Source organism: Grammomys surdaster, unplaced genomic scaffold, assembly GCF_004785775.1.
Source record: "Grammomys surdaster isolate TR1022 unplaced genomic scaffold, NIH_TR_1.0 66, whole genome shotgun sequence".
Taxonomy (NCBI): Eukaryota; Metazoa; Chordata; class Mammalia; order Rodentia; family Muridae; genus Grammomys; species Grammomys surdaster.
In genome coordinates this window covers 18,020,949-18,045,007 of record NW_021604568.1, presented here as the reverse complement: position 1 = coordinate 18,045,007, position 24,059 = coordinate 18,020,949, and the positions used below count along the sequence as shown (strand labels likewise).

The following is a 24,059-nucleotide window of genomic DNA, read 5'->3' as shown; positions in this document are numbered from 1 at the left end:
AGCATTTGTGAGTGAATTGTAGGGTTGTTTAGTTATTGTAGGAATGAGTGCCTGATAAAAGGATATGTTCACACCCTCCTGCCCTATCCTTCTCTGTCTTTATCTCTCCCTCTCCCTCCTCTCTCTTCCCCCTCTCTTTTGTGATGCAACAGAAAGACTTTTACCAGCTCATACGTTGAATATTGGGTTCTGTAGACTCCAGAACTTTGAGGCAAATAAATATATAGATTTTATAATTTACCAAATTAACAATGCTATTGTACCACTCTCCTCCTTCCCCCAAAATGACTAAGACAGGAAATTGGACCCAGGAGTGGGGTTGTTACAATAACTACCTACAAATGCGGATGCTGCTTTGAAACTTAGTACAGAGAAGCAGACTCAAAATGACCCCATTTTACCAAGACTAGAGCATCAGGATAGCATTAGTGAGAACTCTGGAAGAAGGTAATGACTGCGGGAGAGATGTGACTTTTTTTTTTTTTTTTTTTAGAGATTGCTAAAATGGTTATGATCAGTGTCCTGATAGAAACGTGAGCAGAAAGGTAATTTCCATGAGGCATCAAATAGAAATGAAAGACAGCACACAGCAAACGGAGAGGAGACCATCTCCCTTTCACTGTTACAAAGAATTTAGCTGGATTGTGTTCATGTTTTAGGATTTTATAAATTGCAGAGCTTAAAAGCAACAATTTGTCATATGAGATATCAAGGAGGTGACACGTTCAGGCTTCTACATGGATGCTTTTCACTGTGTAAGCAAATGAAAGAAAGTAAATAATTTCAAGGTAGAAGGTATAACAAAAAGTGAAGCAAAACAGAGACTGGGAAAACACACAGCCCAGGCATCTAAAGGGTTAAAGAGTGGCCTTAGGAATGCAGAACAGGCTTGTGCCCAGTGACAGCTTTCAAAAGGCATTACAACTTGGGGAAGCCAGGTGACATTCATTATGATGAGGGGAGAAAGAGTCTGGAGACATTCCCAAGATTTTGGAGGCCATGTCTTCTTTCATAGGACAAGAGTCCTACAAAGACCAAATGATGACAAGAGGCGGACCTGAACCACCATCATGGTCTTGCTGATATAAGCTGCACTAAGTCTCAGAAGTCTCTATAGGAGTTCATGTGTGGCTCAAGTGTGACTCAGACCACACCCCTCTGGAAGGCACATCAGTAAATCTTGGTTCTACACATATAATATTCTCCTTAAGCTTGCAGAAATCAAAAGCTGGGAGACATAAAATTTCATCTAGACTTGAGAGGCAGCTGGGATAGCCTGAGGATGAAGACATGCTATAATATGTCTGTCTCTATAAAATGTCTCTGTAGGAAATATGTCTCTGTTCTACCCTACAGAGAACCCACACTTGGGCAATGCCTGAGACCCGAGTCCCTGAGACCTCAAAATTGGCATCATGTTCACACTAGCCAGATGTGTAGGTATGTTGGCCTAAGCCTATGAGAGTTTTTGTATGGATTGAGCCCTCAAAACAGTAAGAACAGTTGGAAGCCCAGCCCTTACCCTAGAACGTTCTGGAGGTGGTTTGTAGAGCACAGTGGTTTTTGAGTTCAATGTTATTATCCCTGCTTAGTTTGGATGTACTTGGAGGTGTTAGTATTTCTTTTCTGGCGTATTTCTCCGGTTGGAAACAGAAACATCTATTCTATACCTGTCCCATAAATGTACTTTGCAGGTAGACAACTTATTTTACTCTCACAGGCTCAGGACTGAAGGACTTTGAGGATGAATCATGCCTTGAATCTTACCTACATTTGATTCTGATCAGGCTTTGAGCTTTGGGTTTGGAGAGAATTCAGGGATGTGTTTAAGATAGGGCTACCGGGGAGAAACCGGATATGTTGCATATGGGAGAATGGTGTGGATTTGGAGACGTTAAGATGGAACTACTGACACGGTTTGAATAGTTGAAAATTTTATTACCACTGACATGATGTTAAGGAGGAGAGCTGTTAATGAGTGATTAGGTCCCGGGGACTGTGCCTTCATGAGAAGATTATTGCTAGCGTTAGAGGAGTAGGGTGGCAAAACACAAGATTACACTCCTTATGAAACAGTACTGTAGCCGGTCTTCTTAAGATTTTGTGGGTTCTTCTTTTATTCCACCCTTCTCTACCCTTTTCCACCCTTCCAAGCCAACATTAGAGAGGAGACAAAAAAGGCTACAAAGGAAAGCAGGCAACATTGTCAGACTACTTCCTGCTGATTAGGGGCATGGAGTCCCTCAGGGCAAGTTTGATCTTCATAGTCAGGATATCTAATTTCTTCTTCTTGTTTGAGCATACCTACTTAACAAATTGTAGCCAACAGCAATTAGCCAACAACCTACTCTCCCTCTCAGGGCTCTAGAATTCGTATATTCTCTGAGAAGTCCCCAGAATTCCAAATGTCACAAAAATCACAGAAACTATCTGCAGCTGGCAAAATCATGCCTGCCGGAGAACAAGGCAAATCGTAGTCAGCTGCTTTGGACAGTCTGAAGCAGCGTCATCTCCCACACCTGAGATTAAAAGGAAACCATTGTCTCATAATATTTAAGAGTTTTCTAAAGAAACCAAAACTTCAAATTTGTTGCTACATAGTATCTGAATAAACTCTTCCTCATCTCTGTCTTACACACTTCTCACCACGTGATGCTGTTCACTACACTGTAGTGTGGTGTGAAAGCGCCCAACCAGGGGCCTTGAGAGTCTACACCTTTAACCCTAGAGTGCCCTTCTGTATCTATGAGCTAAATAAACATCACATTTAAATACTACAGTCTCTAGTATTCTTTTACAGAACCATAAAACAAGTCTAAATGTGTCCTTATTATGTAAAAGATGAAGCCAAGTCCTAAGGATTGTCCTCTTACTTGGTAACTATTGTGGTCTCATGAATGTACAGGAGGAAGCAGGTGCTAACCACTTTTAGAGACCAGGGCAACACTCTGAGAGGTCTTTCCAAAGCTCCTCCGTTTGGAGAATTGTCAGCAAAGCAGCTGAGTCTACCATAGCAAACTTCTCATCCTAAAACCACCCAGTGTTTCAAGGATGTTAGTTTAACCAGAATGTTCTTTTAACCATCTCTCAGGCGAAATATGAGTTAAATTTTACCTTGTGGCAGATGTTCTTCCTGTTTTCCCAAACACTCTCCTGCTCACACAAAACAGTTGCAGGGCATAATGCTTCTGCTTCAGACAATCTGCTGGTCCTCACTTCTGCCTCAGGAAACGTGATGTTCCCCTCATGTCTCTGCCCAATCCCAGGGAGAGACTCATTTCAGCTTCTCCCATTACAGATGGTTGTGAGCCACTATGTGGTTGCTGGGAATTGAACTCAGGACCACTGGAAGAGCAATCAGTGCTCTTAACCGCTGAGCCATCTCTCCAGCCCCTCTCATTCCAGCTTCTCAACTCAACTGTTTGACCACTAATGCCCAGGAATTAAAGTGTCTTGTGTCCTGTTCCTGGTGGTCACTATGTGTATGTAGGTTCTCAACTACCAGCAGCCATCGTTTGGCTTTGTACTTAAGGTGGATACATTAAGTTTCGTTCAAGAGCCAAACTTGTATCTGCATCTTGGTTAAATATATTTGAGGACCATCCTGAATTCCTGTGATGAAGAAATCACTCAAAAATGAAACATCTAGGATTTAACACAGATGTAGTCTGGCATGCTAGTCTCTGAAGGGAGTCTGGAGCAGTATTAAGCCCAGATTAACAGCCAAGTAAGAGTAATAACATCTGCGGAGGGATGTGTTTCTCTAAATATCACTCTGCACCTGATGCTGGACAAGATGATTTACTTTACCTTACGCATCACTGTCATCTTGAGAGAGAGTTCATTGTTTATATTTCACAGATCAAGACACCAAAGCTCAGGAGGGAAAGGATTGTGGATTATTGTTAGGGTCATAAAGTTAATTGATGAAAAGTGTTTGAACTCCTTTCCTTGGATCCAAGCTAGGATACAAGTTGGTCTCTGAAGGTAAATGTTAAAAATCAAATGTTTATCAGAATATTTTTGAGAAAAAATTTAACAAATAGGCATATTACACATTTATACTCATCTGATTAATTTGTGTGCTTGTGATTCACTTGACCAGGCCATGGGGGTTTTCTCTGACAACATAGCCTAAGTGCTTGTGACCTGACTCCATCAAACCCACTTGCTTCATCCTCGTCATGGCTTGCACACGGCTGTCACAGCCTTGGGAAGACCTCTCCCATCTCCACACACATCTTTTCTTACCGGCTACCGCTCCCAGCAGCACTGCGAATGTCCACAGCAGCAGCATCTGCACGGAGGCAAAAACATGGCTGAGTCTGATGAACACAAGATTGTCATAATCCACGTTCACTCAGACTTTAGGGGGAAATGGGTGCAGCCTAACAAGTGAGTCTCCACATCAGGTTTTTGACTCACCGTGGCAGATCCGTCAGGTTCTATGTACAACGAGGAAACACTGAGATGTCCTTTTATAAGCGAGCCTTATCTTTCGGAGCAGTGTCATGGAAAAGTGGCTCGAGAAGAGAGGGAGAAAGGCTCCAAGGACGCACTTCTAATTATAATCTCAGATAAGCCCAGGTTGGTACAAGAAGTTGAGTGTTCCAAGGTTTTGTAGGAACTCGAGAAAGTGCTAGATATGGAATGTTCTGGACTGGAGTGCTCAGAATCACTCTTTTTTAAAAAAATATTAATTATTTTATCAAATTAAAAATCAGCTTTCTACTTTACTTACGTATGTGTTTTGTAACCTATACCTCCCATTTCTCTGTCCCCCTTTACCCCCATTGCCAATTCTACTTCAGTGTTCTATGTTTTATACTGTTTTCCCGCTCACCCTCAGAACTTGTTCATTTAACCTTGACAAAGGCTCATTTCTGGATTCATTGGTTTGTTACTGCCCCCAGGCACACATATCTAACCTTTGGAAACTAGGTTCTGCCTATGAAAGAGAAATACAGTATTTGTCTTTTTACTGTAGAGAGGGCTCTTGTTACCCCTTCTTAGTTTATATTTCAATATACAGGACTCTCAGTGTGTGGCCAATTCCCACAGATTTGAATAATCACATGAACCAACACACATGGTTTTTCTGTTACTTTTTCATCCTCTCAAACATAGAAAAGAGAGGCACATACCATCCTTCAGAAGGCACATACCCTCTAGAAAAGAAGATGGTGGCTTCTGTTGATAGTCCAAAGTACTTGATAATTCCTCAAGACTAACAAGCACAAGGAAGAAATAAGAAATGAAGGGAATCCTATGAATTGCTGAGAACACAGAGGTGTGGTTATTGAGCCCATCATTGAAGGGAAGTATAAGTCAGAGTGTGGTGGTTTGAATAAGAATGGTCCCCAGAAGGCTCAGATATTTGAATGCTTAGTCATCAGGGAGTGGCACTACTTGAAAAGGATTGGGAGGTGTGGTATAGTTCAAGGAAGTATATCACTTGGGGGTGAGCTCTCCCAGTCACTGGATCGGGATGTAGCTCTCAGCTACTTACTTCTATAACACCATGTCTGCCTGTGTATTGCCAAGCTCCCCACACTAATGATAATGGATGAAACATTTAAAACCATAAACAAGAGTTGCATTGAACATGTTGCCTCTTTATAGGAATAGAAGAGTGACAGAGACAAAGAGAGGAAAAAATAGAAAGCTTTGGGAAAAGTGATCTGGGAATTGTCCTAAGACGACATCTGATAGAAAAAAACTGGATGTTTTCAATTTGTGACAGGTTAGTTAAAATGAAGCTAAGTCTCTTTAAGCTTTACTTATTTTTATTTTACATGTATGGGTATTTTGCTCAAATGCATGTCTGTGAAGCAAAGAACATGCAGTATCTGTGAAGGCCAGAAGAGGACGCTAGATCCTTAAAGACAGTAGTTAGACACCATACAGATATTGGGAATGAACCTGGGTCCCCTGGAAGAGCAGCTAATACTCTTAAGAACTGGGCCATCAATCCAGGCCCTAAAATAAAATGTTAAAGATTATTTGTGTGTGTGTGCGCCTGTGTGTGTGTTTGTGTGTGTGTGTGCAGTCTATGTATGTGTGTGTACATGAATGTGTGTGCAGTGTATGTATATGTATGAGTGTGAGTGTGTGTGTGTGTGTGTGTGTGTGTGTACCTACAAAGTTCGGCAAAGGAAACATGAAAACAAGGCACAGGGACAGAATCCCACCATGGGAATGTTGCCTCATCTCCATGTGCTCTTCCCCCTCAGATGACTTCTCCAGCTCTCCTTTGTCACCATCCAAGGCTCTCCCCTTAGCACTTTCTTCACTTACATCACACTGGGTGCTAGGCCACAGCGACATAGGAATTATCTGAAATTATAAAGGATGGGATTATCTGGAACACTTTGACCCAGCTGAACATGTGCTTGCTGCACAGCAGGCCCTCAAGTCACTGTCGAATAAATGAGCAAACCAAGAAAGAATGAACCTGGAAAGCAATGTGTTTTGCATACTGTCTCCAATAACAACTGCCTGCACCATCCCACAGCAAATAACTCCAAATGGTCTCTTCATAGCCACTTGCTCAGTTAGACAAAAGCCCAAACTGAAAACGTGAAAGCTTTTCCCCAAGCAGCTCAGGGCACAGGCTTTGCAGCTCTGTACCATTTACTCAGTCACTCTGCTTACACTGAACACACAGTTATGTCCTATAGGAGTAAGTGCCTATTCTGGTCTATCATGAGGGTTTTTAATCAAACAGCTCTGTTTGCACAGTCTTCCCTTACACAACATCCTGATTCTAGCAGCTTTGTGATACCCAACTTCAGGTGAGGGAAAATAAAGAGCTTGAGACACCTGTGTGGCAAGATAACCAGCACAGGGGCCCAGCCTTCAGAGAGCCTGTCTTAGACCCCTTATCTAGCTCTGCCATGGCCAAGGCTGTCCATGGGAAAGAGGACATGTTGACCTCAGATTCCAAAGTTCTCTGAGAAGGAAATTCTGTTGCTACAGAAGGTTGGTAGTGCTCTGTACCTTCAGCATGTCATCTCACTAAACACAAGGGGTCTAGCCCCTGAAGGTGAGATGACAGTCAATTATCCGATTATCAAATTAGATGAGGAATAAGCGTGCCTAAGTTTTATTGAAGTTTCCATATGTATGCACTTTCGAACTGAATCCACTTCATCTCTGTGGGAGGTCTGGCTGTTTTCTTATGAAGATGTGAAGTTCAGGGAGTTTACACTGTGGGTTCATGGTTAGTGGTAGACCTAATCTGGAGACGTGTTCCTCCCAGTGACTTCAGCAGACCTGTTTGTGTCAGCACACAGAAGGCTGACACAAGAAGGTTCTTGGTTTGCATTAGTACAGACTTGATCAGAAGAGTGCTCAGGAGTGAGTGCAGAGGTGGTTTTAGAATAGGAAGCAAATTTGTGCTCACTGCTTTTGAGAACATAGTTTTGCTGCAGCCAAAATCCCTCTTCACTGCTCCAATGCCAATTTTAGTAAACACGTGAAATCTCTGAAATTGAATATGGCAATTATTTCTCTTCTAAGGCCATCACAATGGTTTTTCAAAAACACATTTACTTTTTTTTTTTTGCCAGTACTAAAAGATGTATGTTTTAGTTTAAAAAAAAAAACCATCAGTGTCCTAGCGATCCAAACAGGAATCATACAGACAGCATATACATACCTGAATCCTGACTCCCTGTATCTTCACATGGGTTCAGAGTCACACAATTTTGAAATCTGTACAGCATAATTATGAGAATAACTTTTGAGCAGTGTGATATTTCACAAATACTACTCTGATATATCTAGGGCATGTTTACATATTTTAATACATATGAGGATAGTTTCTACTGGGAAAATGTTTTTCTTCTTCAAAACCTTGTATATTATAATTTTGAATGCGTTTTTGGTTACATAGAACATTATCACTTAATATGTTACATTATAAAGATGTTGCTTATGTTGGAAAAACACATTTACTTTTTAAAAAAAGATATATGCTTTATCTGTGTGCATACATGTGTAGATATTTGCACATATATGGAAGTCAGTATATATCCACCATGTAGATTCTAGGAATCAAACTTAGTTTCTCAGATTTGGCAGCAAGCACCTTGCCCAACTGAGCTGGACCACATGGCAGTGGTTTTCTAGCTGTACCCTTGTCTGTCCTCTAGACAGTCTGCCAGACAGTCAGATATGCTGTGTGGATGGTCCTGTCACTATTCTTAAAATCTAATTTCCCCCTTCCCTGGTCTGTATTTTCTTGGTAAGCACTGCTTGATAGGAATGTAATACTAGACACTTTGGAAATGTAAAAATAGGTCAGACATTTAAGTGGGGACTGCACACAACAAACCATGAATCCATGATGTAATTTGACCTATTCCAGAAAGTACAACCCTAGTTTTGGGAGTGCCTCAGTCCCTCCTGGAAATGCCCTCACAGGTCTTCCCAGAGCACTGATTCTCAATCTTCCTAATGCTGAGACCCATATTTAATACAGTTCCTCGAGTTGTGGTGACCCCCAACCATAAAACTGCTGCTGTAGCTACTTCATAACTATAATTTTGCTGCTGTTATGAATCATAATGTAATTATCTTTGGAGGTAGAGGTTTGCCAAAAGAGTCCTGACACACAGGTAGAAAACTGCTGCCTACAGACTTCTCAGTTAGTTGGTTCTAGATCAAATCGCCAGTTAAGGTAATCAATCACCTTGGGAGGCAGTCCCTCCTCTTGAAGGGTTTGTAAATTTTAATGTCTCAGCACTGAACTCCCATGGTCTAAGGATTTTCTCTGATTGAACATGTTTGTTTACTGTTAATTCCCTTTCCAGGCCCATTGGTGCTCAAATATTTGATTCCTTTATTGCTTAGTCCTGGTACATTGTATGGGGCCAGAGTTCACCACTCACCCTAGATCATGAGCTTTTTGGTCCGTTGTTTTTACAGTTGTCTCTTACAGCACTTTGCATTTCTGACGCACCAGCAGAAACATCTCCCTTTTCAAGAGACTCTGTTCTCCTCCATGTGTCTCCTTCTAAACACCGCTCTGTTGATTTTACTTTCCCTTTGTCAAGCGGCTCCTCGAGTTATCGATCTTAGATATTTCTTTGATCTCTGTCTCACCTGTTTCTTCCTTTATCCTTACTATTTACAATGTCTATGTTATTTGTGTCTGTGTGTATGTATATATGCATGTATGTATCTATCATCTTTCTATTAATTATATATCTGCCTGTCTATCTATAGTGCTAGAGTAACCTCTAGAGTCTTGAGGTTTGGGTACTAGTATATAAAGCAGGAATGGCAAGACTGGCTAAACACTACTAGGTAATAAAACAAACCTAGAGGAAGACATGGGAAGTCCCCTGATGTAGCTAGAAATGATGTTTCCCCTTCTGTAAGCTCTTTCTTTGCTGATTGCTTCCTTTGCCATGCTGCAGATTTTCAATTTCACATAACCACATGTGTTAAGTATTTCAATGACTTCCCATGCCACACAAGTCACTTTTAGCAAGTCCCAGTCAGTGTCTGTATTCATAAATGCTTTCCCACGGCAGCTTCTGGTCTTTGCTGCATTTTGAGTTGACTTTTTTTGTAGGGCGAGGGATGGAAATCTTTTGTCCATCTTGGACATGTAGATATCCAGTTTCTACAGCACCAAGTGAAGAGGCTCCCTTTACTCTAATACATATTTTGACATCTTTGTCAAAGATTAGGTAGCCATGGCAGTCTATTGGTCTACTGGAATGTTTCTGTGACAGTACCATCCTGGTTTTGTTTCTATAGTTCTGTAGTATTGAGATCAAGTACGAGTATAAAAAAAATATCTTTGTAAAACAATAAATAGTCTGTCCCTGGGGATAAGTCCAGAGTATGGAGTTTCAGACGAAATGTGTTAGGAGGTAAGACTGGGGTCCTGGGTGAATGCCAGACTGAGAAGGGACCAGCAAGGCTGACTGTGAAATAGGAACTCTGTCCTGAGTTTTCTGGAGCAGGAAGGCTTTGTTTTGTGCTTTTGGAAGATCAAATAGATTATGGGGAGGCAGAGGTTCTGTGGAAACCACAGTAAGAGAAGCAAGACCATAGAAAAGATCAGATATGTCTCAGAGTCCTCTTCTCCTTCTGTTCCTTCACTCCGGAGATGTCTGACCGGAGAGTGATGGGGGAAGTGGCCAATTCTAGCACTTGACACCACAGCGTTATCCAGAGCCTTGAGCACTGTCTGAGGTAGTCAGAGGCATTCATAATACTAACAGAGGACATGATAGCTTTATCATTTAAGCAATAGTCCCAAACCCAAACACTACCACAAAAGTTTACAATTATTTATGGCTCTTGACAACAACTGAGAACTTAAGGTTTTATCATCTTATCCAGAAGATACATTAGAAATAATCAACACTGACAACAGAATATATTGCTTTAATACTAGACTTTATTACAGTGGGATTCAGTGGTCACACATCAGCAGCCTCCTAACATGCAGACAGTGTGAGCAGGACATCCTCCCTCACTGTCTCTTGACTACAGAAGTTGAACCTGAGGAGAGAAAACACACAAACGTCACACAAGTGGAGAGCTGGGTATGAGCACAGTCATACCTGTCCTTTGATGCATCTCCACCCACTGGCCCAGCAGTCTGAGATGGGCACAGTCAGACATTAGGATACTGGAGACTGGATTATCCCACCAACCTCCTCCTACCTTCACCTCTTTAGGCTCACTCTGAGATTTTTAAATTTTCCCTTTTATGACTTATGGTTAATTTGTTTGTTATAGACCTTTATTCTCGCAGTGCTTAGAATTGGCAATACACAAAAGTAACTTACGTTATTAAACTTGGAAATGACAGTCTACCAGATCACAGATGGCATAGGGCCTTCCAACAGAATCTTTCCAATTCTCCTCTCCTACCCTTCGTGATGTTCTTATCATATGCTGTATCTGTTTATATCCTGTTCCCTCCCCATACCTCCTCCTCCTCATCATACACTGCATTTATATATGTACCATGCTCCCTCCGTTCATATGCTGTATGTATAAATTACCCCCATACTCTACCATCAAATGCTGTATTTACACACATATAATACCCTCCCTATGCTCCATCAGCATATGTTGTATTTATACATACCATCGCTACATGCTCACCAAATGCTGTACTTATATGTATACCATGTCCTCCCTCCCTTATCATAATATGCTGTACATAAACCCCCGTCCTCTCAATACTGCCATCGGAGTGAGCCATTTTCTCCTGACAGTTTTCAAACAAACAGAATGAGTGTTGATAACGATAATGATACCTTCATCTGTTATTCTTTCATCCATACCAACTCAATTGGATGTCAACTCGGTGATTACTTTCTTTGTTATAGTTTGTATTGTCCTACCGTTTGTCTACCTTGGGCTATTAGAATTAGTGTCAGGTATTGGATTCTTATCTTGTTACTGCTAAACAATTTTACGTCTTATTTAAGTGAGTTGTGGGATGTCATTATTTCAAGTCTTGCTAAACCTGGCAAAACAAAACAAAAGCAATAATAAAACCAAACCAACCAAACAAAAACAGGATCTTACTAAGTACTCCACTCAGTATTAATAATACAGTAGGCTTCTGTAATCTTCCTGGTGGAAACAGGCTCTAGTCTCATCCTGGAGAGAACTGGACACCACTCCAGTCCTTCTGGATGGCTAGTTCCCTAGCCATGGCTGGCTTGCTCACCATGTGAGGTTAGCAGACTGCCAAATAGCCAAGGGGACTTTAGAACTCTACCGTGCCTCTCTGTGCCCCCATCTTCTCTGGTAGGCTGTGCTATAAAATCTAGCTGCTCAACATCTCAGTTCTTAGCTCCATCTCCTAGATGTTGAGAGTTGGCTAAAACCTGCCTACACTACATCCTAGAGACTCCCTTAGGCATGCCGGCTGATGAGACAATATTAAGGCTCTACCTGGCTTGGGTTTTATCTTTCAGCTTTCACCATCCACTGTTGCTTAAAGTTCAGAGTCTTGAAAACTCACATGCATGTGTTTTGCATGAACTTTTTTGGTCATTTCCTTTGTTATCTGAGGGGCCTTGGGCACCTCTGGCAGGAGTGCCAGTCTGATTGGTTTCTGAAGGATGATCCAGCATTTGCTGCACTCTCAGCAGAATGTGGTTGCCTCACGGACAGCGGGGCTGACACTGGTGTCCTCCTTGGATCTATTCTGGCATCCCTTTGTGAACATCCTTACCTCAGGGCATGTTGGTCTTGGTAAGAATGGAGAATTGATCTTCTGGACAGTAGGCTTCACCAAGAAGACCAGTGACACAGAACAGTGTATTTCTGTTTTGTTCCCTGATAATGAGTTCTTGACAACCCATGAGGTTGGGGACACAGGGTATACACCTGAGTTACCCACAGAGTCCAAGCCTGTCTTACAAAGGAAACATTCTTCTCCCGTGTCTAAGAATCTATCAAAGTGGCATTCCTAACACTTGACACTGTCTCCTAAGGACACATGAGATCTTAGGAAGCAGACCTGGCCTGGCATTCGTGATTTCTGATGGGAGGTGTGAATTGTTTTAGTGTGAATAGACACCTTTCATCCTTCTTATCTTTTCTACTCTTGTTACTCACACTCTGCCGTCATTTCTTTCCACTGAAATCCTTGATGCTCCCACTCTGGGTAGAGTTGGGTTGATCACATTGTTGTACCAAATAAATTTAACCTTCTGCAAATCTCCAACATCCACGTCAGAGTCGAATTCATTGACGTGAGTAACACCTGGCTGCAGAGAGCCCCTGAGAAGTTAAAATGTCAACAAAAGCATATGTGAACACACGTAAAGAGGCACAGGATTAACTACACACACACATACACACAGTACATAAAAATATAATGTGTCTAAAACCAGTTCAAATTCTACTGGAATCTAAGCTGCTTGATAACACATTTGTCACTAAAATGCCTGAAGTAAATTCCCAAATGCACTTGAGCCCAGTGGTGGGTTTTGCTATCAATAACTCAGATTATTTTAGTCATCCTTTCTTTACCACAGACTCAAATGTGTCTTTGCCACAATTCTCATTAGTTTAATAAACAATGCTGTCATTATAAACTCTTTTCTCTACTGTTGTATAGGGAATAATTCTTTACTCATTATAAATCAATTTCCAGGCAACAAAATAAACATGAACGGCTTCTTTAGAAAATATCAGAAAAAATTAAAAATACGATTTTGTAGTGCATTAATGTAATGGCTACAGGGCAGCTTTCTTTTTGTTATATATGACTACCTGCTACATATATATAATAGAAAAAAAAAACCATCAACAACATACACCAGACATTGATAGCCTGCTAAAACGAAAGAAGTACCGAGTGATGCTTTAAACCTTTTACTCACTTGAAAATTTCATACTGTTTAGAGTTTCCTCCGTTTCCAAACAACGAAACTAGGATGTGCCCAGTGACCTTCTGTCCAGACAGGGTGACAGACACCTGATATCGCCAACCTGCGGGAGGCAATGTTTGTACACTGTCAGCTGGGAGGGAAGAGGTTCTGACTACAGGTTAACCACACCCAACAACTGCAGAATGTGAATAATCCATTGTGCTGTGCACGGTTCTGGTAAAATGCCACAGTTGTTTTCTTAGGTGTTTGGGGTCAGACACTGGGAAGTGTGGACTTAGGGGACATTTCCAGAGTCGAGGAGGTTTTTTTTTTTTTCTTTTTTCTTTTTTCAAGCCAAGAGCCTAAGAAGTCCGTCTTGCTTAAATGTACAGCTAGGGATGTAGTAGAAATGTAGGGATGTAGGGAGCATTTACTGGCATTTATCAGGCTCTGGGTCTCACACTCTGTCTCATCCATGCCTGCCCAATAGGAGATCTAAACTGAAAATCAATTAAAACGGAAACTTACGTGCGAAGTTGCTCTTATCTCCGGTGTTGAGGTAAAATCTCTGGTAGAGTCCGCTTGTTTTCCCAGAAAATCTGTCAGCGTAGTGACCCATCTGTGGGCACCCTCCACTACTGCACGGGAAGCACTTATTCTGTGGAATTGAGAATATGGTGACTGGGAGTGTTCTGACTTTTAATAGGGCATACCTTTTCCCAATATGGTTTATAATAGAGTCAAAATTAATTCTGCTCCTGATTTTAATGGTGGGGACAGTAACGATGTTTCAGCAAAAGTTAATAGCATGTCTCATGATCCTCAGGCTAAGCCTTCAGTTTCATTGTTAAATTGCACAAAACTATAAAAACCACACCATAGAATAATTGGTATATTTGTATTAATCTCCCCCCACCCCTTGCCTCTCTAACTTGCTTCGTTTATTCTAAAACATTCACTCTCTTGCTAGGTGATTAGAATTCACTTCAGAGAGATCACATAAGAACAGGAAATGACTGTCAACTCCTGCCAGGCACAACAGGTTCCATTCAGAGGATGACAGCCCCAAAATTCAGACCCTTCTCCATTCCCATCTCAGAATGTGAATCAGTGTGGAGAGAAAATGTACCAGTTGGCCATTAAGACTTAGCCAGGCATCTGGCATCTAAAGGAAACCAGTGCAGGAAAAATGCCCTCAGCTAGGGATTGTGGTAAAAGGGGTGGGGCATGAACAGCAGAATTCTGTGGACAGATCACCCAATTTCCACTCTGGAGGGAAGGCTCCCCCACAGGAGAGGGTCATGGAGGACTTCTCCACCAGAAGGTTAGACAATAGACCCGAGGAGCCTCGGGTTTGGTCATCTAGCAAGCTAAGGAGAAACTAGGTCAGCCAAGGAAAAGCATAATCATGTTTCCACAGACATTTCCCAAGAAGAGTACAAAAGTTCCATCCTTAATCTCTAAGTATGTTATCTTCCTGTAAACAGGTGATCCAAAAATATTTAGGTTTCATGCAAGGAAAGCAGTCTGATTCAATGACATAAAAGTCCTTTTGTAAGATTCATAGCACTTTTACACAGAAAATGTCCCAGTGTTCCCATCCCTCTGTCTTTGAACCTCTTCCTATGATTCCATCTTAACCTGTGGGCCCAGGCTGTCCAGGTGATGTGTGTGCCCAGGCTATGCTCATGATGACAGAGATTCCAAAGAAGCCAGGAGACCATGCACCCAAGGGCCACAGATATTTTCTCTGCAGAACACATAATTGGATGTGTGTGGGCCTAGGTGGCCTGGGCATGCACACATCACCAGGATAGCCTGGGCACACACATCACCTGGACAGCCTGGGCCCACAGGTTAAGACGGAATCATAGGAAGAGGTTCAAAGACAGAGGGATGGGAACACTGGGACATTTTCTGTGTAAAAGTGCTATGAATCTTACAAAAGGACTTTTATGTCATTGAATCAGACTGCTTTCCTTGCATGAAACCTAAATATTTTTGGATCACCTGTTTACAGGAAGAAAAACATAAAATAAAACCAAGAGAGGGGCTCAACTCTTACTATATAACAAACTTCCATATGAACAACATACGTAACCCTCTCCCATATTTTGATTATTATATTTTTGTTGTTGTTCTGGGACAAGCACTTAACATGTGTTGTGTGATTAATTGCTTTACCAAGGGCATTGGGTCTGACATCATTACATTTCTTGATGAAGAAAAGTCTCAGAGAAATGAAATACTTTCTTGCCCAAAGTTATTTAAGTCCTTGTTTTTAAAAACTAAGGTATATTTCTTTTTGTACTTGTTTCTTACATGGAATGTTGGTTACTTGAAGTTTTCTTTGTTATATGATAGTGGTTAAATTTTTTGATTTGAAAAAGCTACAGTGAAAAAAACCAACTTTGTAAAATCTAGATCGATGGAAACATCATGTTCAGGATTACACTGAAAATGTGACAAAACTTAAAAACTATTGATGAAGCCAGGCAGTGGTGGTGCACACCTTTAATCCCAGCACTTGGGAGGCAGAGGCAGGCGGATTTCTGAGTTCGAGGCCAGCCTGGTCTACAGAGTGAGTTCCAGGACAGCTAGGGCTACACAGAGAAACCCTGTTTCGAAAAAAACAAACAACAACAACAAAAAACTATTGATGAATATGAGCAAAGACATATCCATATGTCCATAATTCTGTAGCTTAGTGGTCATCAATTAAATAAAACCCCTAGTTCATCAGTATCTTCTAGTCTCTGCCTTCAGATTGCTACAAACTAGCATTCTATGTGTTTGTTTAGGAGTCCTTGACCCGGAACAAGTTTTAACATTTAGCAGAGACAGAGGAATGTTAGGTAAGCCCCTCCTTCTATACCCCTGTAATGCGTTAAGGCTTTTTGACCTCCAAAGCACATATGCATGAGTTAATATAACAAATATTGAACTATACATGGTCAGGAAATGACATCATCACAAATTCAAAACGGGGTCCAGAGACAGAGCACAGTGCCAAGTGTGAGCTTAGTGTGCACATGGCTCTGAGTTGGATCTCCAGTCACGGGGGGGGGGGGGAACAAAATAAAACATAAAATGAAACCCACAGGGAAACAGGAAGCTACTCACTGCAGAGAAAACATTGTAAGAGCTGCAGGAGAATCCAGCAAAGCCAGTCGGGTTGACGATGCTGTCGGTGTAATACTTGTAGCTTCTTAAGTGGTTACAGGCGGCAAAGTTGCGAGTTCCTGCGGAGTCAGGCAATGATGTCAGTGGCTGATTTTACTTCTCTAAGTCCCATTATGGTGAGAATGTGGAGCTAACAAATGTGTGCTCTAGTGAGAGCAAACTCTAAATATAAAGCAATTATGAAATATATGTAGGGTGTAAGGAGAAATATGAAATTAAACATAGTTTAGAATCAATAGTTATTAAGTGACTTGAGAAGAGAAAGACTGCCCCATATAGACATATAGGATGTAAGACTTTCCCTAAATTAGGTCACTCAGAACTGGATTACAAGGATTGGAGAACTGGGTCAGCAGTTAAGAGCACTTGCCACAACCAGAGCCCACATGGCAGCTCACCACCATTCATAACTACAAGTTTCAGGGCACCTGAAGTTTTATGGCTTCTGCATGAACCAGGTGGGCACGAGTGTGATACACTTAAATACACACAAAATACCTACATCACCAAATCTTCATAAATACATACAGACAAAATACCTACAAAAACAAATCTTAAAAGAAATGAAAAAGTTGGGTTGTAAATGCATGCGTCACCCCAAACTTTCCTTGCACTCATTTGTCACAATGAAACTTATGTTTCAGGAACATGGTAGGAGTCCTTTGAAATAAGTAAAACTCGAATTCTGTACAATTCCAAAGTGGTTAGCAAATTTAACAACGAGAAACACGAAGCTTCGCGGTGGAAATCCGTTTGCACAATGTTTTTACCTTCCCAGATCCCGTCGATGTCAACGATTTGGGAAAGAACATTCTTCTGACATCCGGGCATTTCAACTCCACCATTTGGAAAGAAATCTAGGTGACCCACAGTCTGGCTCATTCCAAATCCTGAAGATTTTTAAAAGTAATAGAAAGTTTCTATTATTATTCGACCAAGGCGCTGTCAAACGTTCGAATACAGAGACTAATGTCATTCAGCAGACAGACTGGAGAAGCTCACCTAAGTTGGGGACAATGGGCGCAGCGTCTGTGTGAATTGCGTCCACAAACTGAGCATCGGTGGGGTCCAGTCGGACTTCTTCAGGTGTGTCCTGGAAGTAAGGCTCAGCGGGGTCCAACCCTGAAGCAGATAGAATGTATCATCAGTACAAAAGTTATGTCAATGTGTGAATACTTCGTCACGCATTGGACACTATTATAAGGTGAGCACGGAGAGCTGTGGGGGAACTGTGCTCTGCTCATGAACGTGTAGCTACCTTGAGAATATTACTCTTTACCGTTGGTTCCCTTCAAATGGCTGAGCCCAGGGGGCGCCAAACTAAAGGTTCTTCACGCTAAAGACTTCTGCCAGATTCTAGTCTTCCGGGGAAGGCAGGTGCTTTATGTGACTGAGTCCACAGCCTCACATGGTACAACACTTGGCAGTGCAGGCTGTGGTGATCAATTGTAAACGAGAGGAAAGAATATTCTGGAAGAATGGGTTTTCAATAAACCAATGGAGACCCTGGCTGCTCCCATTGATCCAAATGCAATCATCTTTTCAAATATATAGAACAAGAAAATTTCCAGGTCAGTTTAGAAAGTTGGAAGACAGAGCAAGAAACTGCTTTTTCCCTGAAGTATCCATGTCTCAGGCCCAGGACAGCAACCTCTTCTTTGTCAGGTTACCTGAGCCTGTGGTCTTGGCCTAATACAGCCAGCTGCAGCTTGCAAATGGCATTTTGAATCTAATTAGCCCAGAACTAGAAGCCCCAGGCAGCCAGAGCCTCCACCTCTTCCCCCAGCAATGGAATTATAGTTGATGAAGCTTAAATTTTTTATCCACTAGAAGTAAAACAGAATACAGCTGGTTACACACAAACTTGGAAATAGGCACAGTGTTTCTGGGTAGTCTTAATTCATGGTTTGGTTATATGCAATATATTTATATGCTAAATGGTAGGGTGATGACTGGATACTGGAAATGAATACAACTCACCAGGTCGAAATACTCTGAGCTCTGATGACCTGGTACAACTCAGGAAGTGTGACAAGTTAAGAGCAACCCCACCAAAGTCTCCTCCTGTGCCTCCCTGTAGTCCCCACAGAGGGCACATACGGTCTCAAAATCTAGAATTTACTGTTGAACCAACCTGTGATCCTCCCAATGGCTCCAAACGTCCTCTTTCCCGCCTCCCCAGCAATGTGGGAACCCAGACTGTGGCCGATAAGGTGGACGTTGTTAAGTGAGTATCCAAGATCAGACTGTTGGAAGGAAAGCTTCATTAAAATGTTTTGAAGTAATGCAAATTGCCAGATGGTTAAGGGTGCCTCCAAACCTTGGTTTCTAAGGAGACGTGTTCCCTCCCCTCATGAGAGCACCCCCACATCACTAAGAAGAAATGGAAGCTAGTTCACCTAGGCCTGGAATCCTGTGCGTTCTCCCACTGCTGAGAAAGAAACCCTGGAAGGACACATGAGGTCATAATTGGAGATGGTGAAGCAAGGATTTGGATCAGGGACCATGAGGAAGTTACTCAAGCACATTTGAGTTTGATATATATATTTTTAAGACTTTTCAGTGTCCCAGTCAGACTAGATTGCTTCCTTTGTGTTTCTATTCAATAAAAATAAATGAAAACTGGCGAGATAGCTCAGACAGGGAAGCACAAAGACTCAGATTAGGATCCTTAACACCTGTGTAAAAATAAGATGGATGTCTGTAATCAAGCACTAGAGAGGGAGAGACAGGCAGGTCCTTGGAACTCAGTCCTGCCTGTGTAACAGAACCGATGGGTTCAGAACTCAGTGAAAGCCGGTGCTGCAAAAATAGAATGTACAGCAATCCAGGAAGACTCCACACATGTGTACAAACATGTTTGCAAACCCACATGAGCATTGCACCCCCGAAACACACTAAAAATAAATAAAACAAAAAATGTAAATATGTGGCTGATATCGGCATATCAAATCGATAACAAAAGGGAAAATTAGAACATATCCGAGTTTGGCTCTGTATCTCACTTGCTTAGTATGAGCATCCCCAGGGCCCATGCCCAGAACTAAAATTAAATAAATAACACAGGCAGAATACAGGTAATATTGCCTACCTAGTTGTTTAAGTTCATACAATTAATATTCAAAAATAGTTATTGAATTAAATAGGTTATTGATGAAGTCTGAATCTAGATTGGGGTGGGATCCGTCTTTAAGCAAAGGGGGGAATGTCATCTTATTTAAATTTACCCTTATCAATGATCATGCTTACAGATTTTGCCATGGAAGGAGAATCCAGACAGCAGTATCTTAAGGGTTTTTACATAACCCAGACTCAGTTACCTGCAGAACATTAACCAACAATGCCACTTCTGCTCCCACGACCCGGACGTTCTGGGTAGCCTGGGTATATGTAGCTCGGGAACCACCTTTCCAGTCCACACAGATGCAGTTAGCACTTTCCACTTGGAACATGTTCTGATGGAAGAGACACACAGCATGCAGTTAAATAACCCGGGTTCTTTATTCACTGTTGATTAACGTTTTTGAAGATTTGGTAAGTTCTCTTCTTGACCTGCACAATAGCTATCATGTTAACCCCAATGCTATGACCAAAACCTAGTCTCTAGTGAGTATGGAGTCTTTCTTCAAGCCTACTATTGGCTAAAGACCACTGCGGGAACTAAGTTCTTAGGATTTCTGTTGAGGCAGGTCCATTGGGTCATTACATGAACATTGAAGGTCCATACTTAACTTGATTGAATGCTACTACATGGTAGTTTCTCTTGGTAAAGTCTGAAATATGTCTACATCAGTTACTAAGTAACTATGTCACGAGACCTGCAAAACTCCATCCCCCACAACTCAAGTGTTCCAGGACCCTTGTACCCACCACTACCTCCTCCCCAGCTCCAGGTTCAGGAGGTCTCAAACTCTGGTTTGGTGGTGAATAGGTTTTGTACTCCTTAGTTGGGGCCAGTGTCTTGCTGGTCCCTAACACTTTCTCTTAGAAATTTCCATGGCTCACCTTGCACATGTCAGATAGCCAGCCTTCTTCTCCCTTGTCGATGAATCCATGGATAATGATATGGGTTTTTCTGTTTGTTTTGAAATTGGAGTTTCTGATGCTTGATGCATCTGAAGTAATTTGCTGTTTGGGATAGAAAAGTGTTTGAGTCGAGTTTCTTCTAGTAGCTTCTACGATCATATATGTGTGGGCAGAGATGGTAGGTAGGGTTCTTGAAAACACACATAGGCAAGCCATTCATAGCCACCCCCAAGTTGTTACTGTCCTTGTAACTGTTTGACTCAGACAATATGTCTCCCAAGGTGTTTGTCATTAAGATCTTCAGTGGAAGTCTTTGTACATATGCCTACCTACCTACTTACCTACCTACCTACCTACCTACCTAACCACCCACCCACCCACCTATACACCCATCCATCCATCCATCTATCTATCCATCTAACCGCCCATCTATCCATCTATCTGTCAATCAATCAATCAATCAATCAATCAATCATCTATCTTTATAATCTATCCAACAGTAGGAGATATGTACCTGTTCTAATAATCCTCCAGGCATAATGGAGTTGTTGCTCAATAAATCCAGTGTAAGTTAAAAATATTGTAACTGGGTCTTGCTTTGTTTTTGGCAAAGTCTCATGTAGACCAAATGTCTTCAACTCATTAAGCAGCTGAGGACAGTCTTAAATTCCTGAACCAATGTCTACCCTTTAAGTGCTTGGATTAAAGATGCTACTATACCTGGATGGAAAGCATTACATGTTGGAATGTATCGTAAACACTGAACCTAGCTTTTCTATCATCCCTTTGCCACAGACAGAGCCGTCAGCCATTCACCATCATGATTGGTACAAGATTGGAAGCTGTGGTTCACTAATTCTCCTTCCTGTGGCTACAGGTCAGCATATGGCTAGTCTAGAAGCTTCTATTGAAAACACATCATTTTCCAAACAAATGCTGTCAAGTTGAACCATCTTAGGGGGATTCCTTATGTGTGTGTTTGCACTATATTAGGAAATGTTATTTAAAGCACACAAATACAATATAGCACAGTCTTTATTACTCTATGCATCAGTATGAATACTATAGTAATATATATAACTATTCTATCCCTGTATGTATAATATTTTTATATGGTATACTGAATATAAAACATGAATAATAAGAATTGAACGGCCATTTATAAGTAAGTTTTTAAAGAGTCCTTAATCTGCTAGATTTCTCTAACAGTCTAAACAGTTACAAATTCTACTTCTATATTCTCATTAGAAGGCTTGAATATTCATATCAATTACATAAAGCATGTGAAACAGTCCTGAACACAACAGCTATTCCTACCTGGTAGTTGTTTGGATTCTCGTTGGTGTACAGGAGAAAGCGGGTGTTGATCTGTGATGGGCTCCAGGGCAGTGCTTTCAGAGGTCTTTCTAGAGTTCCGGACCACGGGGCATCATCACTGAAGCAGCCGAGTTTGTCATAGCAAACTTCTCTTCCTGAAATCACCCACAGATGTTTCACAGATATTACTTTAACTTTTCAATGCATGATCAACCAAATGTAAGTTGAATTGCATCTTGTAGCAGGTTTTCTTCCTGGGCTTTCTCAAACGCCCTCTGCTCACACAGGCTACTGCTCCTTCCTTCTGCCTCTGAGACTACTCACTCCCCTCAGGTCTCTGCTCAAGATCAGTCAAGGACTAATTATAGCCTTTTGACCCAGATGTTACCTTTGGCCATCGGTGCCTAGATATGAGGTCATCCTTTGTCTCAAGAACTGGTTTGAGTGTTCAGAGGCTCTCAACTCCAGGTAGCTACCTTTTGTCTTTACTCTTTGGGTGAAGAATTCTAAGTATCATACAAGGGCCAAACTTTGAATCTTCACCTTGGTGGAAGATATGGATGTCTGAATTGTGTTTGAGGACCATCCTGGATTTCTGTGATGTAGGAATTACTCATAAACCATCATATAAATCATCAGTGATGAGATGGCTGTAGTCTGGCATGCCATGAAGGAACAACTCAAAGAAACAGTTCTGGAGTTGTGTCAAGTCCAGGATAATGGCAGAGTGAGAGGGATAGCTGATAGGAAGGAATTTCTCTAGACTTTACTATGTGCCCAAATGCTGAATAAGATGATTTACTTCTCTGACTGAAACTTCAAGGTCATCCCACTCAAGGATGCTATTATACCCATTACACACAGATATCCTCAAGTTCAGAGAACTTTAGGATTTTCCTCAGCTTCATAAAGTGTAGATGATGAACTTAGGTTCAGACACCTTCCTTGACCTAAGAGGGGTTAGGTTCAGAAAATAAATATCCAGTTAATTGGAAGACCAGATAAACAGTATATGTTTAGCTCAATGTCGTGTATGATTTGTCTGCACTATTACTTGTCGGAAACAAATTGAAATAGCATTGGGAATTGTACCTCACATCACTGCAAGTTCTGGTGCTCTTAATCCTATGTTGAGCTCAATTTATTTCTAGCTTTCCTTAATCCTACATTGCCCATAACTAAGTCCTCATCCTCGTCATGGCTTGCACACGGCTGTCACAGCCTTGGGAAGACCTCTCCCATCTCCACACACATCTTTTCTTACCGGCTACCGCTCCCAGCAGCACTGCGAATGTCCACAACAGCAGCATCTGCACAGAAGCAAAAACATGGCTGAATCTGATGAACACAAGATTGCCATAATTCAATCAGACTTTAGGGGAAAAATGGGTGCAGCCTAACAGGTGAGTCTCCACATCAGGTTCCTGACTCACCGTGGCAGATCCGTCAGGTTCCACGGACAACGGGGAAACACTGAGATGTCCTTTTATAGGCGAGCCTTATCTTTCGGAGCAGTGTCATGGAAAAGTGGCTGGAGAAGAGAGAGAGAGGCTCCAAGGACACACTTCTAATTATAATCTCAGATAAGCCCAGGTTGGTACAGAAGGCTGAGTGTTCCAAGGTGTTCGTGGGAACTCGAGAAAGTGCTAGATATGGATGGAATGTTCTGGACCGGAGTGCTGTGCGCTGCCCAGAGCCGCCATGTTTTTTGTTGTTGTTGCTTTTAACCATCTTTTCTCTGCTCCTGCAAACAGTCCCTCCCCTCTTCTTATCTTCTTCGATCATCAGTACGGCCGTGGGCAGGTGTTTGACAACAGCGGTCTTAAAGACCGACTCTGTCAGCCACACAGTTCGTGCAGCCTATGAGTGATCCTGACCCCCTTGAACACAGGGAAACACAAGCAAGCCTTCAAGAGCACGCAGATGAAATGAAAGCAGGGTGTGCTTTGTATTACACGTCCGCACTGCTAACTTGTTATTCAGGAGTAACATGGAGGGGAGGGATACATTAACACCGGGGCACATATGGTGTGCACACCTGCGACCCCAGCTCAGAGGGTACTGCTTTAGGAGGATTGTGAGTTTCAGGCTAGCCTGATTCTCTCTCTCTCTCTCTCTCTCTCTCTCTCTCTCTCTCTCTCTCTCTCTCTCTCTCTCTCTCTCTCTCTC

General features: G+C 41.8%; 1 protein-coding gene across 1 annotated transcript; it reads right to left on the bottom strand.

Moving 5' to 3' along the window:
* Positions 1-10,400: 10,400 nt before the first annotated feature.
* Positions 10,401-23,372, bottom strand: LOC114626954 (pancreatic triacylglycerol lipase). Its single transcript, XM_028774600.1, has 13 exons — positions 23,324-23,372; positions 23,155-23,200; positions 21,891-22,045; positions 20,553-20,675; positions 19,868-20,002; positions 18,682-18,793; positions 17,550-17,669; positions 17,318-17,437; positions 16,488-16,606; positions 13,893-14,022; positions 13,377-13,485; positions 12,607-12,771; positions 10,401-10,524 (listed from the first exon to the last, which is right to left on the bottom strand). The coding sequence occupies exons 2-13, from the start codon at positions 23,198-23,200 to the stop codon at positions 10,461-10,463; spliced, it is 1,398 nt and encodes a 465-aa protein (XP_028630433.1). The 5' UTR covers positions 23,324-23,372; the 3' UTR covers positions 10,401-10,460.
* Between the last annotated feature and the right edge of the window lie 687 nt (positions 23,373-24,059).